The 23,142-nt window shown below is 28.8% G+C and overlaps 3 protein-coding genes across 3 annotated transcripts in view; 2 read left to right on the top strand and 1 right to left on the bottom strand.

The window, feature by feature from the left end:
- The window catches only part of LOC126265703 (uncharacterized), a 30,831-nt gene that overhangs the window by 1,683 nt on the left and 6,006 nt on the right, over window positions 1-23,142 (bottom strand). The window contains exon 2 of the mRNA XM_049967991.1: window positions 49-89. The gene's annotated coding sequence lies outside the window, so the exon portion shown is untranslated. The remainder of the gene's footprint in view (window positions 1-48; window positions 90-23,142) is intronic.
- LOC109605690 (REST corepressor-like) lies at window positions 914-4,594 on the top strand. The gene is made up of 4 exons (XM_049967992.1): window positions 914-1,140; window positions 1,197-1,411; window positions 1,467-1,647; window positions 4,430-4,594. The coding sequence occupies exons 1-4, from the start codon at window positions 984-986 to the stop codon at window positions 4,510-4,512; spliced, it is 636 nt and encodes a 211-aa protein (XP_049823949.1). The 5' UTR covers window positions 914-983; the 3' UTR covers window positions 4,513-4,594.
- Window positions 22,222-23,142, top strand: part of LOC109600431 (CUGBP Elav-like family member 2) — a 372,127-nt gene continuing 371,206 nt past the window's right edge. Inside the window, exon 1 of the mRNA XM_049967989.1 lies at window positions 22,222-22,280. Coding sequence (XP_049823946.1) covers window positions 22,237-22,280 — 44 coding nt within the window. The 5' untranslated portion in view covers window positions 22,222-22,236. The remainder of the gene's footprint in view (window positions 22,281-23,142) is intronic.

The raw sequence follows: 23,142 nt of genomic DNA on the forward strand, positions 1-23,142 counted from the left end.
TATTTTTTATTCTTTTTATTTTTAATGTAACATTTTAAATTGCGTTACCTGATTTAAAATTAGCGTTATTCCATATTGCGGTGTTTTCACTAGATAAACAAAAATAATCAATTTTCTCAGTCAAAATTAAGTTGAAATAAATAATATTTAGCATAGTAATAAAACAAAACTTCATGATAGTTTTCTAATACGACGAATAATGTTGCGATTACAGAGAACTTCCTGACTGAGTCGTCCAAAAATATTATCGACGCCGGCGCATTAAATATCCGCCTACTTTATAAATTAAACACAATTTCAACTGTTGAAAAGTTCAACAATTACTAAGGACGATATTCTTTGTTATAAGCAATTTACCGACGCCGAAAAAGTTAACAAAAGAGACCGCAACTTTTTGAGGCAGTGTCAAGAAATTTAAAAGAAATTCATGTACGTGACAACATTAAGAGGACGATCACGAAAATGTTACCTGGTTTATTCTGCGAGGATTCAATAGACGCGAGATTTTCAGAGGCGACATTTTTGTCAAACAGCTAAAGTAATTCGCTGTTTTTATATTTATTGAGGCGAATTGAATTTTAAGTACTTAAAAACGATTACTTCAGATTTTAAATGATTATCTATAGAAAAAAGTGTCGAATTTACTTTAGACGACTAGAAGAAGGGATCTACATCTTATTAATTGAGAATACACATATTAAATTCGTAACTGGTATTTATAAACAATATACCAAACTTGAAAGTACGTTTAAAGGGTCCCTAACAGATTCATTATAATAATAAATGAAATTATTATATTGATGTATTAAGATTTATGTGAATCATCCATATTTCTCAGTTTACCAGGTATGCAGATAATGCAAATTTCCCTAGGAGAAGGTTAATCTTTTATAACTACCTGCCACGAACTAGAATAACATTATGAACGTGGAATTAACCATTGCACTTTTATTTGATGTGCACAACGAAATTTTCCTAAAATAATGTTGGACGGTGAAATCGAGAACACACAAAAAAATAGAATTCGTGTGGGTAGAGATTATCAAGTGAAATGTCCCGAGTACAAGGATCAGTTAGACGACATCAAGGACAAGGATCTTTTAGTGTGGAAGCCTTCCGAAGACATACCCGACGATAAAAGTAAGTAGTGCACAAACTTGTTAATGGTTAACGTTAATTTTTTGTGTTCGATGTAGTACGCGATTATGTAGAAATGTCGAAGCAAAAGTATGGTTACAACGACGAACAAGCTTTGGGCATGTTGTTTTGGCACAAGTACGATTTAGAGAAGGCGTCACGCGATCTGGCCAATTTCACGCCGTTGACGGAAAAATGGACGGAGGAGGACAAAATCGCGTTTCAAGAAGCTGCCAGAGTTGTCGGCGGTGACCTAAACCGGCTGCAAAAGAAGGTAACTAACTAATTAATTAATTAGTAATGCCCATTCTATTGATTACTTATTGCAGATGCCGGACAAAACAATGGGCAGCATTTTGAAGTACTACTATTCGTGGAAGAGGACTCCGGCTGCTTTAACTCTGTTGGGTAAAAAACTTAGGAAGAAGTCAACAGCGGCTAAGAACAATGGCAGCTCATCGGGAACGAGTTCGGACAACGGATCACTTGAGGAAACTGGCGACGACGATGGTAAAAGTGAATCCGAAAGTATAAATAACTAATTTTTCACATTCACATCAAGGTCATTAATAATTTTTAACAAAAAATTATTAGAGGTTATGTAGTTTTTTGCAACACCTTGGCATTTTAGATAAAATTTTCATACATGAAAACACAAATACTAAATTTTATATATTTCCATAAATTATTATTTCTCTAGAATTTTAGCTACACCAATCGTTTTATTAATTTGTGTAATGTAATATTACGCATATATTAAGATTTTGTTAATATTTTGATTTCTAGAGCCTGTTTTCACAGAAAGTAGTTATAATTTTCGTGATTTATGTAAATACATTCTTTAGATTGTCAAGAAATCCTTATATATTTTGATATATATTGAATATTATTTTATATTCATCATAAGAAATATATTTAAAAAGGATTTTATAGTTTATTTTATTCCTTTTTTAGTAATATTAAAATTTATACAGAATTCTCATCTGATAAATTTAATATTTATAAGGAATTTTGTTATCATCGCGTATAGTTAGTGAGGAATAAATATTTAAATTATTTTTCTGTGATTTTATTATTAATTTCTGGGTAGGATAACAACGTACCAATTTTCATAAATATTTAATGATAACTTTACTCGTAATTAAATTGTATGTTTGAATAGATAATTACTTATTAAACATGTTATCTAGCACAAGTTTTAAATTTTATATATCCATAAATTATTAGTTTTTTTTCAAGATTTTTTTCTTCATTTGTTTGTTTACTTGTGAGACGTAATTAATAAAAATACAATATTAGGCAGTAGAGAAAATTATTAAGAAAATCTTAATATTTTGATTTCTAGAGACAATTTTCAAATAAAATAATTGATTACTATTTTCAATATTTATATAAATACACTAATCAATTTCAGATGTCATAAAACTAAATATTTCTAAATACATTTGTAAATACATATTTTTTTAAAATATATTCTCTAATTTATTCATTATTATTTTATATTGATTTTGATAACAAGGGTGTGTTCGTCCATGTTAATAATATATTTTTTAATATAATATCAAATTTTGTACGGGATAATAATATTGTAGTCTGATGTAATTTAGTATTTACAAGAAATTTTGAGATTATCGTGTACCATAATTCAATTCATAAATGTTTAAATTATTTGACTGTGATTTTAAGGATAATTCGTTGAGTAAAAGCTTACCTAATTCGGTTAATTAATAATAAATTGAATAAATTTAAACTTCTCAATATTTAATATGGTATTAAAAAATAAATAATAATTTTATTATCACTTTGTAAATAAAAAGAAGTATTTATTTTATTACCAAAATAATAATATATTATATTAATTTAAAAAAATATATGCATAGTGTGTGGTCTGTTAAAATAGAAAATACTTTTGTAACTGTATTACTTATCAATTTTTAATAATAGTTCAATAGATAGAAAATTAAGAACTCTGACACACATTATTCTTTCTATAATATTATAATATTTTGCTAAAGTCAAAAATGAGAAAAATTGAGCATTGTATATTTTAGGAAACTAATTAATAAATCACTTTTTTTAAAATTAATCCTACTGTCTTGTCTATCAGCTATTTTTATTAAATTCAAATTTTAAATCTAAAATTTTTATCTTTAATGGGACACACATTCTGATCAATTGAAATAAATAAATAGAAAATTAATGAGAATAATTTGCTGAGTATTAGTTTAAAATATGAATTTAAAAAATCTATAAATTATGACAAATTTGATGCTTTGATATTTAGATTTTTATAATACATATTTATTTTGAATGCATAAATAAACAAATATAAACAAATGACAAATATAGGACATATATTTTCCTGTTTGTGGTTTTTTTTTGATAATGCAACAAAAGTTAAAACGTATAAATCATATTTTTATCTATAATTCTACAGAAAAAAATAAGCAGTGTCTTATGCAAAATCATCGTGTCATATGTTTGGAAATAGTTGGACAAGTGGACTACTCATAAAATGGCATCCAAGACAAAAACATTATCCAATTTAAAAAAGCCCATCAGACCTAAACTAATAAATACACCAGCTGAGACGCGGATATCAAGTATTTCCACCTCAAGTATGATAAGACCAATTTATTTTTATTTAAAACTAGGAAATAACAGTTTCCGTTTATTAAATTTCCCGTCGATTATCGCCGGTGGAAAGCCGTTCCATTTAAATAACCCCGAACATCACGTCCGTCGCAACGAATTGCAACTTGCCCATTGAGACGGCATTTTATTAATATTAGCATTGTCCTGCCTAAAGCTGATCCTGAAAAGAATCCACAATGAGGGAGACTGGAACTGAAACGTAGTCATAACCGTTCGCTCTTCTGCGAACACAGGTATGTTCGGTATTATCGGATGCCTTCTATTACTATTGCTCATGTGAAATATGCTTCATGGGATTCAGGACATATTTACCAAGAAAACCCTCAAGTTCATCCACACATATTGACTGTGAAAGCTTTGATGACTTATAAAAGTCATTCGTTAGAGTTATAAGTTGAATTACTTAATTAAACTGGTTTAAGTAAGTGTTATAACTATTAGTAGTAGTTTATATTTGAATAATTTGAGAATTTATTCAGGACTTTAAATAAAGTATGGATACGAAGAAAATTCGTACAATTATCTTGTTCTAAATTAGGCAAGGCAAAAAATCAACCGAATCTACTCGTGACATGATGCATTTGGCCCAAGAACCATTAACAAATGTCTAGGGTGATGATGGTTTCCAAAATTCCAGGTGGGAGCCTTGAAAATGATGTGCAGAGTGGTCGGCCATCTGATGTTAATGAGGACCAATTGAGGGCCTTTCTAACCATCTAAAACGGATTGGAGATACCCAAAAGCTCCACAAATAAAAATAAAAATAATGTACAAAACGACTTCGTTGCTTCCAGAAGGTCTATTCTTCCGGTATGAGCTTGGCAACAATGTATTAATCCAAATTGTTCATATTTCAACTAATAAAGTTCTGTTTAAGATAAGATTTGTACATTTTATTTCTAAGGTTGTAAAACACATTAATTTTATTGACAATCTAATAAAACAAAACAAAGGTATAAGTTTTTAGGACGCTTGTTTCTTATAAATTTGAAATAAATTTTTTATATGGTGAATATTATGTATAACGAATAAACGAAACAACTTGGGACTAATAAAATTCACCCCATGCCCCTGAGGATGTAGGATAATGGCGATGCCGCGATTTTTTTTGCAAAGGTCCTTATAAGATATGTAAATTTTTTAGTTATCAAGCCCACACAAAATAGAAATATCTCTTCGCAAACAAAATATGCAAAGCACTGTTTAGCATAAGTCTTCAGGCTATATTTTAAATCAATATCCTGTTTAACGATATACAGGATGATTCACCTAACAGGTTTTGTATAGAGGAAAGCTGCAAAGTGTTAAATTTGTTCAAGTTCAATCCCATACACTAACTAGTCCGTATATTTCAGGACTGATTTTTAAAATTATATTTACTTTTCTTACTTCATTGAAAATATATAAGTACTTAAAACATCTGTAAGCAGTAATATAATTTACGATTTACACTAACAATTGTAGGTACTACGTCCAAGAATTAATTTCAGTCTGTTGCTCCGTTCGCAGCGAAAGCCTCTTAAAATATAAAATTTCCTCGGTAATCCCATTACAAAATCCATTTAAGTTACACGGAGACATAGATGTTTAATTAGGCAAGGAATTAAGACTAAAGCGAAATCTTATCAGACTGAATAATAAAAAAAATGATTAAAAACGTTCTTTGTCGAAAAAATAATTTCGTTTGGGCACGATGAAAGAAACGGACGGGGAAAATGTTATTACAATGGGATTAAAGCCGCGTTTATTTTTAGCATTTGTTTTAAAAACATTAACAAGGCAAAGATATGCAAATTTTTTTAGTTATCGGAGCCCCCGGAATAGAGAAAAAAAATACTTCAAAGAGATATAAATGCAAATGGGGACGAAAGCAGGTGTGATAGATTGCATTATTTAAAATTACAAAAACAAATCGACGGAATCCCTCCGTTTATTTATGCAGTCCACTTTAAATAAGGAACGCATTAAGGTTTTGTTTGCTGCTCTGTTGCTTGTTGTTAGACACAAATAATTATACGACCCCCCTCGATTAGCCGTTAGAAAATTTACCGGATCGATTAGAATGAATTTGCCAGTGGGGAAGACAAAAAAAAAGGAAATATTTTCGGGTGCGTTATAAAAGCTAACTGTTGTTCGTCGGGGCATAAAAGAAAGTGGTCTGCGGTTTCCTTACAAGTCATAATATAGTAACTCATCAGTTTTTTTTTTCAGTAAGCACATCATTGAAGGGATGAATAGGTCGTTTGTAGAGATCCACACGATTTAAGCGGTCTATTTCGGTAATGGCAGTTTTTGTCCGGACGGACGTATATTATGAGGTATAACACATTTTGTTCTTTCTGCTTTCTTCACGGAAATCGTTCCGATTACTTTTCAGTTATACGAGGAAACTCTTATGGCTGTTGAAATAAATTTTCATTAGTCTACTGTTATTGTTAATTAATACCAAAATTAACGTGTTATATTTTTTGTTTGTCCAGCAATATATTTAAATTTATAAATTAGATATTTTATAATCCATATTCTAGTAAAAATGGTATATGAATAATATTTTGTCATAATTACTGATTTTAAAATAAATTTTAAATGGGAATGCGGTGGTCCTTATTATAACAACTTTTTAAAATGTTAAATATTCTATTCTATTATTTAATGTGAACTCTTAAAATAATATTAGTTTACTATTTTTATTTTATACAGGATTATAGAAATATATATTTTTATTCTATATAATGTTACATATATTTTCTTGATATAAATATGGCAATTTTAATTTTGAGAGGGATTTTTGATTATTAAATCTGTATTATTAACTTTGTATTATATCCTTTTTGTTTCTATGTTTTCTCTAGGGTTGATGTCTGGAGATGACGGCCAAGACAATACATCGATGCTTTGGTTTTTTAACTAATCCGTCACAATTTTGGATTTGTGTTTGGGTACGTTTTCATTTATTAAGAGCATCATTTCTTCAATATATGGAAGCAAATTATTTTTAATATAATCCTGTACATAAATGAGACTTTTCAAGTTTCTCTAATTTTTTTATTAAAACGAGAAACCATTGACTTATTTAGCCGTAAATTTAGCCATCTCTCCTTTTTCTCTCGGCTTTGATAATGTCGAATTATAATATTTCGTATAGTTTCACTTTGACCAATGAATAGATATAATAAGCAAAATACCTTTAGCAAATAATTGATTTAAAATTAGTATAATTTTGGCCATTACTGTACATATAATTTATTGATTACTAATTTTAAAAAGCTTAATTGAATTTTAAACCGTCAATTTATTTATTCATTATATATATTTAATTTTAAAAATGATTAAAACTATCAATATTTGGAATATTTTTCTTAAATTATAATATGTATGAAAACTATTTATACTTACGAATAAATTATGTTATTTAACATAATGCACAAAACAAAACACATTAGATGTAACATTGCTTTACATTAATTTAATTGTATTTAAATATATTTAGTTATATTAAAAGTAACATTAATTATATATATATATTTTCAACATCACTATCGCTGATATGTAGAGTAACAAATTAATAAACTTAATTATTTTATTAAATGAACGATTCTTTTTAATTTAAATTAATTTTACAATTATTAAGTGTCTAAACATTTCGTACCTCTCTTTTTATATGAATATCTTTATATGCATAGTTTTTATTCATAACTAAAGCTACCAAACCGTATAAAGTTATTTTATAATTTATTTCTGTATACGACATCGTTCCTTAAAGCTTAAAATCAGTGAAAAGATATATCGAACGATTATACCGAAAAGCTATTGAAATCAATGAAAAAAAGGTGTTTAGAAGTTGAAAATAATAGATATGGTACTAGATACTAAATAAAGGGAGGTTAAATTTACGTAAGGTTGTTTTATTTTATAGTTGCTCTACTTTTGACCCTTGAATATTTTCAAATATTAATAAACCCACTAATAAGCAATTATATTGCCGTAATGTTGTTATCAATTATATTGCATAACTGATAATAATATGGATATTTAAACTTTTTTTATCAAGACAAATGAAAAATTGAAAAAGTTGCTCTACATGAACAACATTGTATTTCTCTTAACAAAAAATGGCGAATGCGCCGACTTTACAATTTAATGTTTTATTCATTTTATTATACATTTAATACATTTTGCTACATATATTGTAAAATATATTTAATTATTTATTTGTCGGCATTTATTATTATTTTCGTTAAGGTAATAATCATTATATAATTATTGTAATTATAAATAAATGTATTTTATTTTGACAATACAGTTATTACAATGCAAATGCATTTATTGTTTGTGATTATATTAAAATAATTTTTAAATAAATTAATTATCAATTAGTTTGATAATTAATATACTTTTTCAGAAAAACAAACCCGTTGAATATGAATATTTAATTACAGCAGATAATTTGTCCAACGCACAAAGCTTTATTGAGTTTTACGCCGAAAAAAAAACTTTGTGCAACAACAGCAAACATTTACAGACATCCAAAGCAAACTCTCTATTAAAATATAAATATTTTATTCCGAACACACAGGCTTTAAAGTTGACGCAAAGTTTTTTATCCGCCTAAGCTTTCAAAAACTTTATATACAATTCCGGGTGCGGGCGACTAGTTTTAATGTGTACGGGAGGGCGAAGCCGGGCAGTGTAAATATGTCCCCGAGTCTAATTCCGGGCACAAACTTAAACTATTGCGACGAACATAAAACTTCTGCAACGTTACTTTAACGGATTACAAGAGGGACCGTGCGATGTCGGGAACGATTAGTCCTTAACCGAAGTCGACGTCAAAATAAAAAAAAAAAAAAAACAATCGGTACGGTGCAACGTCTTTTGCACGAACGGGGAAAGTGAATGAAAAAAGCTTCGGACGGAGAAGATCACGAGTGTCGTCCCGTAAATAAGTCATTGTGTGTCGCGTAGGCCCTCCGCTATCCAGATTATATCTTCGGCGTGATTACTTGCGTCTGGGGAAATAACGTCGTGCGAAAATGTTCGGCTCAGTCTCGCCCGGGCGACTGAGTCGTCCGTACGTATGAAAGGTAAACATTAAATTATTCAACGTTTACAGAAAAAAAAACGTAGTCGGTTTATGAAGGTATGCTGAAAAATTAGAAAATTATCCCGGACGAAATTACTTTTTTATTGGCGGCCATATGGGGGTTAATAATATATGTAGGGGGGCGAACGAGGCTGTGTCACTGATAACCTGAATATTTCACGAGAAAATATGCAATTTTTAACCCCCCTTGTTTGTACTTAATTGTTTGTTCCTGTATATTCCGTATACAAAAAAAAAATGAGAAAAAGTAACGTGTGCATACCGAAGGATAAACACACATGCATAACTCAGTTTCGTCGGTGATTATTCAAATTTCCATCGATCGGCCAATAAATTTACTCCGGCAATGGAGACCGGAATAAAATTTCCAGACGATAGGTACATGTATAAGTTCAGTAGTTAAAAAACATAAAAGGAAAACTGTGTCGAACGTCTAATCAAAGTTTTCGTTGAATGGGGTCGCACAATAGGTGTTCGAAGTTAGATGGCCAGATCTGCCGCCGAGCCGGGGGTGCCAACCCGAATGTAAAACGACCGGATTTACATTACAACAAAGCGACATCCTTGTCCGGAATTTATTTCGGCACGGCCGTGAACATTACCTCGCAATTAAGACCGGGGGAACTACCGAAAAGTTTTTTCATTTCTACTTCTATCGTCTAACTACGGCGATACACGGTTCCACTTTGACATGTATCTTTCTAATTAGAAGTCCAAACACAGTCTTTAGTCCAAAGGTAATTTTTTAAAATAGTAATTTTTAAATATTTACGGGGCTAATCAAATTTGTATTGTACCATACAATTAAAATACTAAAAATTATTAAAAAAATATTAATATATAAACAAATAAGTATTTATTATTACAATATTTAAAAAAATATATAAATAATAATTTAAAAATAACCAAATTCTTTAGGAATAAAACATAAGAATTTTAAAATCAATTTTTAGATTTTCAATATTTTAGTATAAACGGTTATTTGGATTTAATATTTTATTATTAAATTATATGTTAAATTGTAAATCTATTCAAAAGTCAATTTATGGTTAATAAATTATAATAATAAAAATAAAAATTAATAAATTATTAAATAAATAAAATCTGCTAATAACATATATATATATATATATATATATATATATATATATATATTTAATATACAGGTCATGAAATATTTTTTAAATATAATTATTATCCTAATAAAATATTTTATAATTTTTTAAATATACAAATTTATTAAAATATTATTTAATTAAGTTTAAATAACATAAAAAATCTAATAACTAATAAACTAAATTCTTAAGAAGTAACTAAAATAACTAAATAATTTTAATTCTTAATTTTAAAATTGAATATTTTAAAATTTTTAGTTTCAATCTTGATAAATGTCAAATTAAATTTTAATATTCTATTTAGTACACGCAATTTTATTATTATTGCTATAAATATTTTAATTTATTTATATTTACAAATATAGTAATAAATTTACTTGAGTTATTATAAATATAATAAATGTATTTTATATACTTATGAATCTATGATCTTTATAAATTAATATAACTTTGGATTTAAAAATTTATTTTTAAAATCCAGAATCAACTAACTAATTGTCCACAATTTTAACTCTGGTCATAAAATTATTTATATTTATTATATTTTCTAAATATTTAAATTTATTAAATTGTTTAATTAATTTAAAAATTTAATTAGGATAAAAGTAACCAAATGGTCAAGAAATAGATAAAAGAACTAAAAATAATTGTTATTTTCAGTTTTAAAATAAAGTATATATATATTATATTTCAAAAATAATGACGAATAATTAGAATTTTCTCTGATGTGGGTACATTAGGATTATAATATTATACTTTTCATTTAGTGGTTTCATAAAATTAATCGTACTTAAAAATATCCACATAGGAATATACATTATGTGTACATATTAAATCAAATATATTTTATGGATACTTAATCCTCAAACCTTGATTATCTTTTATAGATAAAAATTGTAAGGAACTTCCCTCTGAAAAAATTTTCTTAATCTTTTATTTTATATTCGATAATTGTTAATTTTTGTATATCTTTACAAATGTACGTTTCTGAAGCCTTAGAATAACACACCACTGGTAATACGAAAACTATAATTTAAGGCCAAGTTTTAATTTAGAAGTGCTTTAGAGAAAAAAGCTGGCAAAATAAAGTACTTTTTACGTGAATTTGCCTAACCATTTTCACATATGCTGTTAATTATCCCGATGTGTGTGCTTAATTAAAAGTGAAACATGCTTTAATAAATAATGACGTATAGCAGAATTAAATTTTAAATAAATGGTTTTTGCCTGGAAATAAATTTTATTCTGCATTAATATTCCTTTTCAAATGGATCGAATAAGTTTCATTCTGCTGTCACGACCAAGCGCAGTTAAGCGATTATTTAATAAATGCTAAACAAATAAAACATAAAAACTAAAGAATGAGTTAATTGTTTAGTTGGAGAGAAGGCAATAATACAACGAAGTTCTGCCGAGTCTCAGCGAAGTATGTCAATAAGACGACTGCTAACTGGATGATTAAAGTTTAGAAAACTATTTAAATGAAAATAAAGCTATTATCCGCATTGTTGACTATTATAACTTGGAAACTGTTTTGCAGGCGGCGGGATTTTATTGTTACCCCGCCTATGCGCTTATTCCTGCGGCGGGAGGCAAAGAAAATTCGAACAATCAGCAGGAGGCCGCTTCTCTAAACTGCCAGCTCAACAATTCCGTTTCTATATCTTTGTTTTACACGAGGGGGCCCCCATCGACTGAAATTTCAGGACGGTTCGTGCCAAATTCCTACCTAACTGAAAACTTTTCACTAAAGCATATTCCAAGTAAACTACCTGAAAAATAAAATTGGAAAACTAAAGTTACTGCGAGTTTATTAAGGTGCACCTGAAAAGTTTCACGACTTGTTGTAACGATGCTGCAATCTTTACGAATTATTAAGGGCTTGTCACTTAGTTTACCGGTTTATTTCCCAGACACTTCGCAACTATATATTTATTGATTGTGTTCGACGGAAGCGGCCGCCGTGACTAGTTAATTGGTTTTTCAAATAAATATTGAATCGTTTTTAAGCCACAATTTTCTCGTTGTTCCACATAAAATAAATAAAAAAAAATCATTAGCTCCCCCCAAAGCCGTCGGTTATTAAATAAGTAATCCTTTTAATTAAATCAACCGAGGGCGACGGGAGAAAAAAGCAGCTTTAAAAATTGGATACATACACTTCTGTGTCAGTTCTGTTTGAACAAGCTGAGAGGGAACTGTTGTCTGAACTGTAAAAGTTTGTTCAGGTGAGTTTAAAAGCAATATAAAAGTTGAAGTGATGGATCTCGGGGAAGGTTAAATAAAGACGACGTTTTCCGAGTGATATAATTACTCCGGAGATTGTTTGCCGAACTCAGTCATGCAAATAATTCGAGGCGTTGATCAAGTTCAAGAGCCCCATTATCACTTATGAATGCTCAATAGTGAAACTCGACTTTCATCTCCCCACCAACGTTCCAACGTTTCAATTGCCATAAAACTATCAAAACACCATCAAAGCTCGACAATCGAATGACGGCGTTAAAACAAAGCACGGCGAAAAAACGAAGGGGGGCTAATTCGATCCTAATTAAAGGCACGTTTCCTTCCTAGTACGTGAACGGACATGCTCACACGTGACTATCGGATTAACCACGGCCGTAAGTTAATAATGATCGCGTTCGGGTAATAAAGTTCGCCACGCGAAAATCTCATTTCTGTTGTCCAGTTTATGCGCCCGTCCAGAAGGGCATTTCCTCACCTACTTTCACCTACAACTCATGTTTATGTGAAGGCAAAAATTATGAAACGAGTATGAAACGTATTTTTATATTAAGTTTTATCTGTAAAATTGATATTGGATTACCCCCTCGGAGTTATCCACCCATCCAGAAATACCTTCCCAATTAAGCGAGGAATTGGTTTCAGCTCCGAACGAAATCGTTAGGGGGAATAAATGTTCAATAATATGCTACATCATCATATCATACAATTCAAATATAATTGCAACAACCATTATTCGAGGCCCAGGGAAAAATGTTAGGGATTTATATATATATAGACGCAGCAGGAAAATACGATCAGTTTTGTGGGGGGATTTAAGGAATCAGACTAATTTGGATTGGGCACGGGCCAGAAAACTTCCACAACGACTTTCACCGTCTGTACTAATTGAAACCTTAAAACAACGACGACGCAAGTTACAGTCTAGTTCCACCACTTCGTCGTGTGCCCCGTGAAAATGATTAATAACATACGCACGGTAAATAAGAAGCGACCGCAAAACAAAAACCTCCGCGTTTTAATTTCAAAAGTCGCCCCGTAATGAACTGAAATCACGTAGTTAATCTTAATCTTGGGAATTAAAATTTTATTACGGAATTAAATTTGCGGGTGCGCGGTGGAGGGAGGCGTAAATTAAATGAAATATTAACGCCCCGATCATAAAGTCCGACAAGGAATAGGGCATATTGTAATTATCTTACGTTTTATTATGATTTTTAATTAAACGAAACGCCCCCGGTATCTTTCGTTGCTGCGTTTCGGTTTTTCTGGAATTTATCATTTTAAGTGCGAGGAAAAACGACGAGGTCCTTTGTGAAGTGGCGTCATGGTACCGAAAAACTGGAGCAAACACAAAGGAGATTTAATTTTATTAACAATGGACCCGAAAATATTACTTAATTATATAAATATGCGCCTGGATTCCACTCCATTAACTTTGAATGCCATTTTTTAGATACTTATGAGAAATATTAATAATGGTAATAAGGCCAATTTAAATTTAAAAATTTAATAGAAAAAACAATAAAACCATTTTACAATAATTTAAATAATAAATGACAATTAATACATAATAAATGAAAAAATAATAATAAATGACAATATTGAAATATGTTGCGCATTCGCAATTTTTTAACAACAGTTGTAAAAATGGTGGATGCGAAACAAAAAGCTTAATTAAAATATTCAAATGAATTAAGATAAGATATTTGAAAACATAAAATTAATTCCCTTTTGGATGTAGTAATTATACAATTTGTTTGCCCATTCACGATGTTTAAATTTTAAACATCAAAATAATATATTTAATATTTTAATTATGGAAAATGATCACTATGGAAATTGATTACTATGGACATTGATCACTATGGAAATTGATCACTATGGAAAATAATCGCTATGGATTTTGATCACTATGGGTTTTGATCATTATGGATTTTGATCATTATGGAAAATAATCGTATGGATTTTGATCGTATGGAAAATGATCGTATGGATTTTGATCGTATGGAAAATGATCATATGGATTTTGATCGACGGATTTTCATCGTATGGAAAATGATCGTACGGGATTTGATCGTATGGCCATTAGGTTCTTTACGTAAAGTAATTACTCACGGTTTTAATGAATTTTTAGTAAATTTTTACGTTTTTCGTATCATCGTTTCTTTAAATCATAATTGTAGCAATTAATGCACCCACGAAATTTCGAAAGTATGGCTCATTAGTTTTACTACTCATACGGGAAATTTCCTTCGAAACTAAATTGTTCGAGAGTACCGAAATTTCTTCAAATTTCAAATTTTGTTTTCACAATAAATTTATATATTATAATTATAGTTTTATATATAGTTTTATATATATATATATAATATATATATAATAATAGTTATATATATATATATATATATAACTATAATTTATATATATAACTATAATTTTACCAATGGCTTTATACAGTAAAATCCTTTTTTGAACCGCACATTCTCGCGCATACACATCCGTACGTGAAGTTATCTCTTTTTATTACCTTTGTGGCACGCACAGGCCCGACTGGAAATTGAAACAGACAAAAGTACTACAATAAGGGGATACACTTATTTTATCAGTTGGTAGTTTGCATACATTAGCCCCACCCCATCGGGTAAGATTTATTGAAACAGCACGATATACCTTATCGCCAAAAAATATTCAAACGTTATGTTCGTACGCATAAAAAGATACGTGCTTGTCGGACCGACGAATTAAATTATTTAACGATGACCGAGGGTATTGTAGTGCCAAGGGTGGCTCTTTATGAGTGGGGCGTTTTAAAATCAATTTCGCCACAAAAAAAAGTTCGAGGAGGATCGGAGTGTATTACGCTTTGATGTTGGCACCAGCACGTGCAAAATTTTAACGAAAGAACAGTCAATAATATCAAGATTTAAAAAACGTTCGAATTCAAAGCGCGAAATTTATTAGATTGTCAGGTCGGAGGCGGGAAAAAAATAAAATAAAAAAAAGAATGACTCGATTGCAATGAAAGATTCCGAGTAAGCGACATTTATTTCCCCGTGCAGTTGTTTATTAAGTTTCATTGATTCGATATGGTGAATCAGTTTATTTGATTATATTTTCATTCGAGTTTTGCAGCGTATTCGATTTCCTGAGGGAGACGCCTTTTCAAACGGACTTTTCATCTACTGGGGTTTCACTCAAGTCTTCAGCTTATTAAAAATGCGAATAGTGATTCCAGCAGTTTTCCAACTACAATCAGACATCTCGGTGACGTTTACGGGGATTATTGGATTTATTTATATCACAAACTGCTCGAAAACAATTAATTCTTAATAAGTTATAAAATTAATTTTATTGTACAGTACATATATTAATTAGGTTATTTTTTACCATTTAGTTATTACCCTAAACTTATTAAAAACCTACTCCAAACAAACCTGTTAACACAAAATATGAAAAGTATATCAAAAACTCTTTATTATATTTATTTTTTAAACATTCTTTAATAAAAATTGATCACTGATATTATATTTTAAATTTAATAATAATTAATAATATTTTAATAATATAATATTTATATAATTAAGAAATATATAGAAAACATTATTTACTTAAGAACTAATTATAATCTAATAATAATTAAATTATTATGATTATGATTTTTTAAAAATATATGTAATGTATATTTATGAATTAACTATTTATTATTATAAATTTTTCAAATTCAGATTTTCCCTTATTATTAGTATTTTATAAAATAAATATAAAAGGTATCAAAAACTATTTATTCCTATCTTTTAAAAACATTTTTATCCATGAAATAAATATATTTTTAACAAAAATAGATCACTGATATTTTTTAATTTTAATATTAATTAATAATATTTTTATTAACATAATATTCATATAAATATAGAAATATATAGAAAATTTTATTTATTAACATGCATGTAAAATTTATTTATGATTATTTATTACTATTACTTTTTCAGTTTAAAAATTTAGACTTATTAATATTTTTAGTACTTTTTGAAATAAATATAAAAATATATTAAAAACTATTAATTTCAATAATTTAAAACCATTTTTAACCATAAAATAAATATATTTTTAACAAAAAAAAAAACACAAACTATCATTTAAATATAATATTAATTAATAATATATTTAATAATATAATATTCACAGTTTATATAAATATAAAAATATATTAAAAACTTTTTATTTCAATAATGTAAACGCATTTTTACCCATAAAATAAATATATTTTTTAACAAAAATAGATAACTGATATTATTTTTTAAATTTAAAATTAATTAAATATTTAATTAGTATTAAAAGTCGATGTATAATTTAATTATTTATTTTTATTATTTTTTAAAACAAATATAAAATTATATTAAAAACTATTTATGTCAATCACTTAAATTTCTTAATAAAAATAGGTCACTGACTTTATCTCTTAAATATAATATTAATTAATAATATTTTTAATAAAAAACTGTTTATAAAAATATAGAAATATACAGAAAATTTTATTTATTAAAAATGCACGTAAAGTCTATATATGATTTAATTATTTAGTACTGTTAATTTTTTAAATTCAAATTCAGGCTTATTATTTTTAATATTTTTCAAAAAAAAAATATATATATATATATATATATATATATATATATATATATATAAAAATTTATTAAAAACTATTTATTTCAATCAGTTATAAGCATTTTTTTTTCAATAAAATAAATATATTATTTAACAAAATAGGTTACCGATTTTATCTTTTAAATATAGTTTTAAATTATTTAATTATTTATTACTATGAATTTTTTAAATTCAAATTTAGGTATATTATTAAAATTTTAAGTATTTTTAAAAAAAAATTAAAAATATATTCAAAAATAAATATTTCAATCATTTAAAAGCATTTTTATCCATAAAATAAGTATATTTGTAACAGAAATTAGTTACAAATGTTATTATTAAAATATTAATAATGATTTTTTTAATAGTATATTATTAACTACAATATATGTAACTATATAAAAATATCTGAAATATCTCAGTATTACATTTATTATTTTTATATTAATAAAGTAATAAATATTTTCATTATTTTCTTACCATTAATTATAATTAATATAACTCATTATGATATTATTAATTTACAATTATTTGTTAATCATCTATAAATATAAAGTTTATTTGTGATGCAATATACACAGTACATGCAAAAGTTTAATTTGATTTGTTTATAAAGTTTATTCATGACAAAAACTCCATATTGAACTGCTGATGTTAATGTTTAGAAACGCCCCAAAAAGTGTAAAGATTTACCTCAAAAACAATTAGCTCTTGAAACGCTGTTTCACAAAATTAATTTTACTGCCCACTTCATGTTTTACCTAAGTGGAAATTCTGTTCTACGTTTAGTTATTACCCTAGATTTGTTAAAAAGTATACAAACCACCCTCATACATACAATTTCCATTTGCAAATGCGGCAAACACTCTGAAAGGATATTTTAATTCAAAGAGCGTGCCGCCACCCCCTTTAATATGTGCATTGCGTTTGGGGACAGCTGAACAGCCTAAAAATGTCGAACGTCTCGAGGAAAATCTCCCATTTTATCCCGAAAAAATGCAAATTTAATGAGGACCCCGTTTGATTAGGCCTCCGCCGTTCCACCACATAAGATCCGGGCAACAATTGCGTAATAACTGTGCCGTTTTGCAAATTAGAAAACGACGGAATTAACATCGAAAGATCGGACCATAATTACTTGCGTATGCGTGGAATGAGGGGGTCGGGTACGTGACTCGGTCCGGGGTTTGTCTTTTTTATGTCGTTGCCGAGACAAGGGAAACTTTGACGTAGGTGTGCGACAACACTGGCACGGGATTTTCACGCATTTACTCGTCAATGTTTAATAAACAGGGACGCGGCGTGTCCGAACCGAAATTCCCCCGATTTTTCCGATGACGACGGGAAAATTCGGTTTGAATATTTTTTGAATCAGCCAACGGCGAAATAATATCGCAAGTGTGTCGTTGGTCGGATGTCGTGCGGAATAATCGGTACGTGGTTAATATTGAAGACAAACCATAAAGTCAAATCAATGCCAATAAAAGTTTTCCTGTGACAATATCTGAAATTTCTTCGTGGAAACTTGATTGTTATGTTGTAGTTCTGGTACACGTACGGCATATTTAACAGGCCTGCATATTTTTAGGAACCGGATTTTTATGTATACCAACAATTTATGTTTCATATGAGCAGTAAAATTATAAAAATATATTTAAATATTTGCTTATGTATTTTAAAATTATTTAATGAATGACAAAAAAAACAAAAGATTAATTGTTATATTGATTATTGATTAAAATCTATACATATAAATAAAATTGGAGTGTCTGTTTGTAATATTGAAATAACCGTTTTTTGTCTTTTAGTTATTTTTTAAGTTTTTAGTAATTTTTTGGGAATCCAGGAAGAATTAGAATTATTTATTTTTACTTTTTTAGTAAAAAAATAAAAATCCATAAAGTTATTAAAGTAAATCTATGTAATTTAATCAGTATGATGATATACATTTTAATTGTTTGGAAAATGATTGTATGGAATTTGATCCTATGGAAAATGATCATATGGATTTTGATCGTATGGAAAATGATAGTATGGAAAATGATCATAAGGATTTTGATCGTACGGATTTTAATCGTATGGAATTTGATCATATGGAATTAGGTCACTTTACGTTTTTAGTAATTTTAATGAATTTTTTAGATTTTAGTAGTTTTTTACGTTTTTAGTAAATTTTTACGTTTTTCGTAACATCGTTATACACTGTATGTAATTCTTTAAGGCTACCACTCGTAATTAATTAATGCACCCAAGAAATTTCGAAAGTATTACTCATTAGTATTTACTACTCATACGGGAAATTTTCTTCGAAATTAAATTGTTCGAGAGGATCGAAATTTCTTCCAATTTTGCTTTCACAAGAAATTTATTTCACAATAATTTTCACATAAAATTTTTATAATTAAAAATTTTTTGGTTATAGAAGTGTAATAAACAGGTTGTTTACAATAAAATTCAATAAAAATTAAAATATGTTTTTAAAATTAATTGAATGAAAATATTTATTACTTATTAAAATAAAAATAATAAGTATAATTCTAAACGAGATATTTCGGATATTTTTATATCACATATATTTATTTTATAGATAAAAATGTTTTTATATGACTCAAATAGTTTTTAATATATTAAAAATATTAAACTATTAATAATAGGAATTTGAAAAATTAATATAAATAAATGATATCATAAATAAACTTTACATACATTTTTAATAAATAAAATTGTCTATTTGTTTATATATTTATATGAACATGTGAATATAATATTATTAAAATTATTAATAATTAATATTAAATTTAAAAGATAATATCAGGACTCTGTTTTTGTCAAAAAATTATTTTATCGATAAAAATGCTTTTAAATGAATGAATAAGTAGTCTCTAATATATTTTTTATATTTGTTTTTAAAAATATTTTAAATTAATTACATGCAAAATTTTCTATATATTTCTATATTTATATGAACATATATATATATATATATATATATATATATATATATATATATATTAAATTAATTATTAAAATAAATAAATAAAAGATAATACAGTGAATAATTTTATACTTAACTAAATAAAAAAAGATATTAAATATAAAATTCATTATGTGTTTTTAGACTTTTGTATTCAAATTCAAAATTTACTTGTCCCCCCACATAAATAAAAATATAAAAATAACACACAACGATAAAATAAAATTAAAACATAAGAACATACATTTGTTGTAGGTTGACATTTTATTGTTGGATGCAATTCGTAAAATAAATAAGACTAGTGTCTGCGGCAACATTTTACGATGGAGGACAGTGTACAATATCGGGGCCATATTAACTAGCCAGAAACAAAGTAGAACTTCTCAAGAAACAAACGGCCATAACCGTTCGTTATCTGAAGTTTGCGGCAAGAGTGTTCCTGACACTTACTAGCAGTCAATATGTTAAGGTTGGCTTTTGGTCTTGTGTAAATGTGCTGGATACTCTTAGCGCGGGCTGCACGACTCCCACGGGAACCCTTCCCTCTTATGACCAGTCATCTTTGGCTCGCCATGCAAACCCGGCCAAAACGTTCGGACTGCCGGGGAGGTTTCCGATAAATTTTAACGGTCCCGGCCACGATTTCTATAAAACTTTATTCCCGTCCCGGTGCGAGGCGGTCCGGTGAAAATGGAAAAATGCTCTCGAACATTGCGAATAAAATAACACCCTTTTGTAGCGTAACGGGGGCGTAAATCATTTTTGTTGTTTAGAATAACCGGAACTCGTACATTGTGCTCGATTCCTTCCTTGACGTGATTTTTTCACCGAAAAATATTTAATAAAGGACCTTAAGGAAAATGTCTTTACTACTTTACTGCACATACCCTTGCCGCTTACACTTGCAGGCGCTTTTGTTGAGCTTATTGGCATTTTAGACGTCGTAGAGGAATTCTTGTCTCAAAGATAACGAATGTTTATAACGGTTTCGGTGCTTGAAGGTCTTGTAAACAGGTTAATATACGCGGCAAGCGTTGCAACGCTTTCGAGTAATATCGCAACCGTTTAGAAAATTTTAAGATATAACCGCATTTACGACACACGCCTTGATACATGGATCTTTTTAAATTATTCACTTGGGCGTCTCGTGCCACATCTGGTCTAGATTTTATAGGCAAGCACCGTCATTAGGGTACGGTGACTCTATTAATTTTACAAAACTTTCGGTATTTTATGTCATCGTCCATTTTTATGATGAGATAGGAAAATTGTTTTTTTTTGCGGTTTTAATAATGTTACTTGTTTTTAAAAGTAAAATGTTTTCATGTAATTTTATACTGTCAAATATAAATTTTAATAAAACATTCTAGACACTTATTAAAATATATACTGCGTGCAAAAAAACACCTTGATATAACTGATTTACTCCATATTTTTTGAAAAATGTAAAGCTGTTACAAAATAATAATTGTGACAAGCTAATAATGGGGTCAGACCCCCTTTCTTTAAGACCCTCATTGTTAGAAGTAAGATCAAAAAAGGGTGACAACTCCGTAGTCCAAAAGACCTTATACGGAGGCAAAAAGAATACCAATTGGCCCACCTTCATTGACAAAAAATTGGTCAGCAGTCACCTGCGTTCAATAATATAAGACAACTCAGTGGTAGCTCTGGAACTTCTCACTCTACCTCTTTTACCTTCTTCACTCGATGACTGCCAACATCGCATCACAATACTCACTTCTTGCTTAATGCCCGCCAACTATTCTATCTCTATCAAACTCACTTAATTGGCTATAATTATTTCTTCTTTGTTTTCTAGGCATGTTAAATGTTTAGTATAACTTAGTGAATAAAAATAAATTGTGACAAAAATTAAGTACACGCTAGTTTCCCATACCTTAAAGAAATAAAGTTGAGAGCTAAAGAGAGTATTCTTATTCTTATTTAATTATTTTATTCACATAAAAGTATATAGTCAACTTCAGTTTACTTTTCCCTATTTTATAACAAATAAATAAAAGACAGGTTGGCATCATTGGTGCCTTGTTTAAGGAGAGGTTGGTACTGTTTGGAATTTCTGGGGTTTACACGTTCAACCACACTGTTGTGTTGGTACCAGACGCAAATTGTGACAGTTCTCCTGAAATGCTTTGTGAATTTATTGTTAAACAGTGTCATTGTTCCGGTACTTGTAACGTTTTGTTTAATTTAAAACGAACATTTTCGCCATAATAGCAGTGAGGAAGTTTTGGAAGTTTTTCTACCGCGTCGCGAACAATAGTTTAATTAGATAATACTTTACTTTTATTTGTTTAACTTATTTCCGTTCAATTTGCATCATGTCCTGTGTGTGTAAAATGTGCGTGCTTAATGAGCTGGTTCAGCAGTTGGAGGAAATGTGGTGAGTCCTATTTATAACTTTATTTTAAACATTAGTAGTAGTATAAGACAATTTTTATACCTTATAACACAAACTTACATTTCATTGCCATCTGAAACCAATAAATCACGCTTTTGTGCCGAGAAAAAAAAAAAGCGTCCTTAAAAGCCACGATACATCCGTCGTTGTCGTGACATATGCCTCGGGTCTTAAAATACGTTTTACATGATCTTTATTCGATACGAATGACTCGTTTTCTTCCCAACGGAAAACAATACAGTCTCCTTCACATTCACCTAGCTTCGAGCGTTGTTCGAAATGTATGTCATATTTAATAACAAGGAAATGTTTTCATTGAATATGGGTCGCGGAAATTCAAACACGTAAGACGCGGGGGCTGTTGTGTTGGCGGTGTTGCTGAAGGCTTATTGTTGTTTTACGTGTTGTTTTGTCTGTGCACAGGTACACAAAACCTCCTTGGAAACGGCAATTAATTGGTTCACGTCGTCAAACACTGAACGGAAAGGTTAAACGAAACAATGAAATAAACATAACTGACACTCTAGAGTTAAATTATGAAATGTAAAAAAGCTACTTGAGTGAGAACAAAAGGGTTTCGAAGGAGTCCGTTATAAGACTTGTTCGTTCATTATTAAATTGAAAGAAGGCTGGAAAAGGAAATGCACAAAATCTCACACCTGTCATCCAGTCGACTTGCTTTCATTTAATATTAATAGGAATTTTGTAGGGTTTCGTCGCTGTTTGGAACGTTTCAACTTCAATTCGCGAAAATGTGTGCAGTCAACAGAAAATTATGATCGTTAAATTAAAATGTGTGACGCGATTTCGACGACATTTAAGAGTCATTATTAAAGTTTCGGTA

This window comes from Aethina tumida, chromosome 5 (genome assembly GCF_024364675.1).
Source record: "Aethina tumida isolate Nest 87 chromosome 5, icAetTumi1.1, whole genome shotgun sequence".
NCBI classification, from domain to species: Eukaryota; Metazoa; Arthropoda; class Insecta; order Coleoptera; family Nitidulidae; genus Aethina; species Aethina tumida.

Excerpts from the sequence above, each read along its gene's own strand:
- LOC109605690 (XM_049967992.1), top strand. The coding sequence starts at position 984 with ATGTTGGACGGTGAAATCGAGAACACACAAAAAAATAGAATTCGTGTG. Across the intron at positions 1,141-1,196 it reads AGACATACCCGACGATAAAA|TACGCGATTATGTAGAAATG; the intron begins GTAAGTAGTGCA and ends TGTTCGATGTAG. Across the intron at positions 1,648-4,429 it reads GGAAACTGGCGACGACGATG|GTGGGAGCCTTGAAAATGAT; the intron begins GTAAAAGTGAAT and ends CCAAAATTCCAG.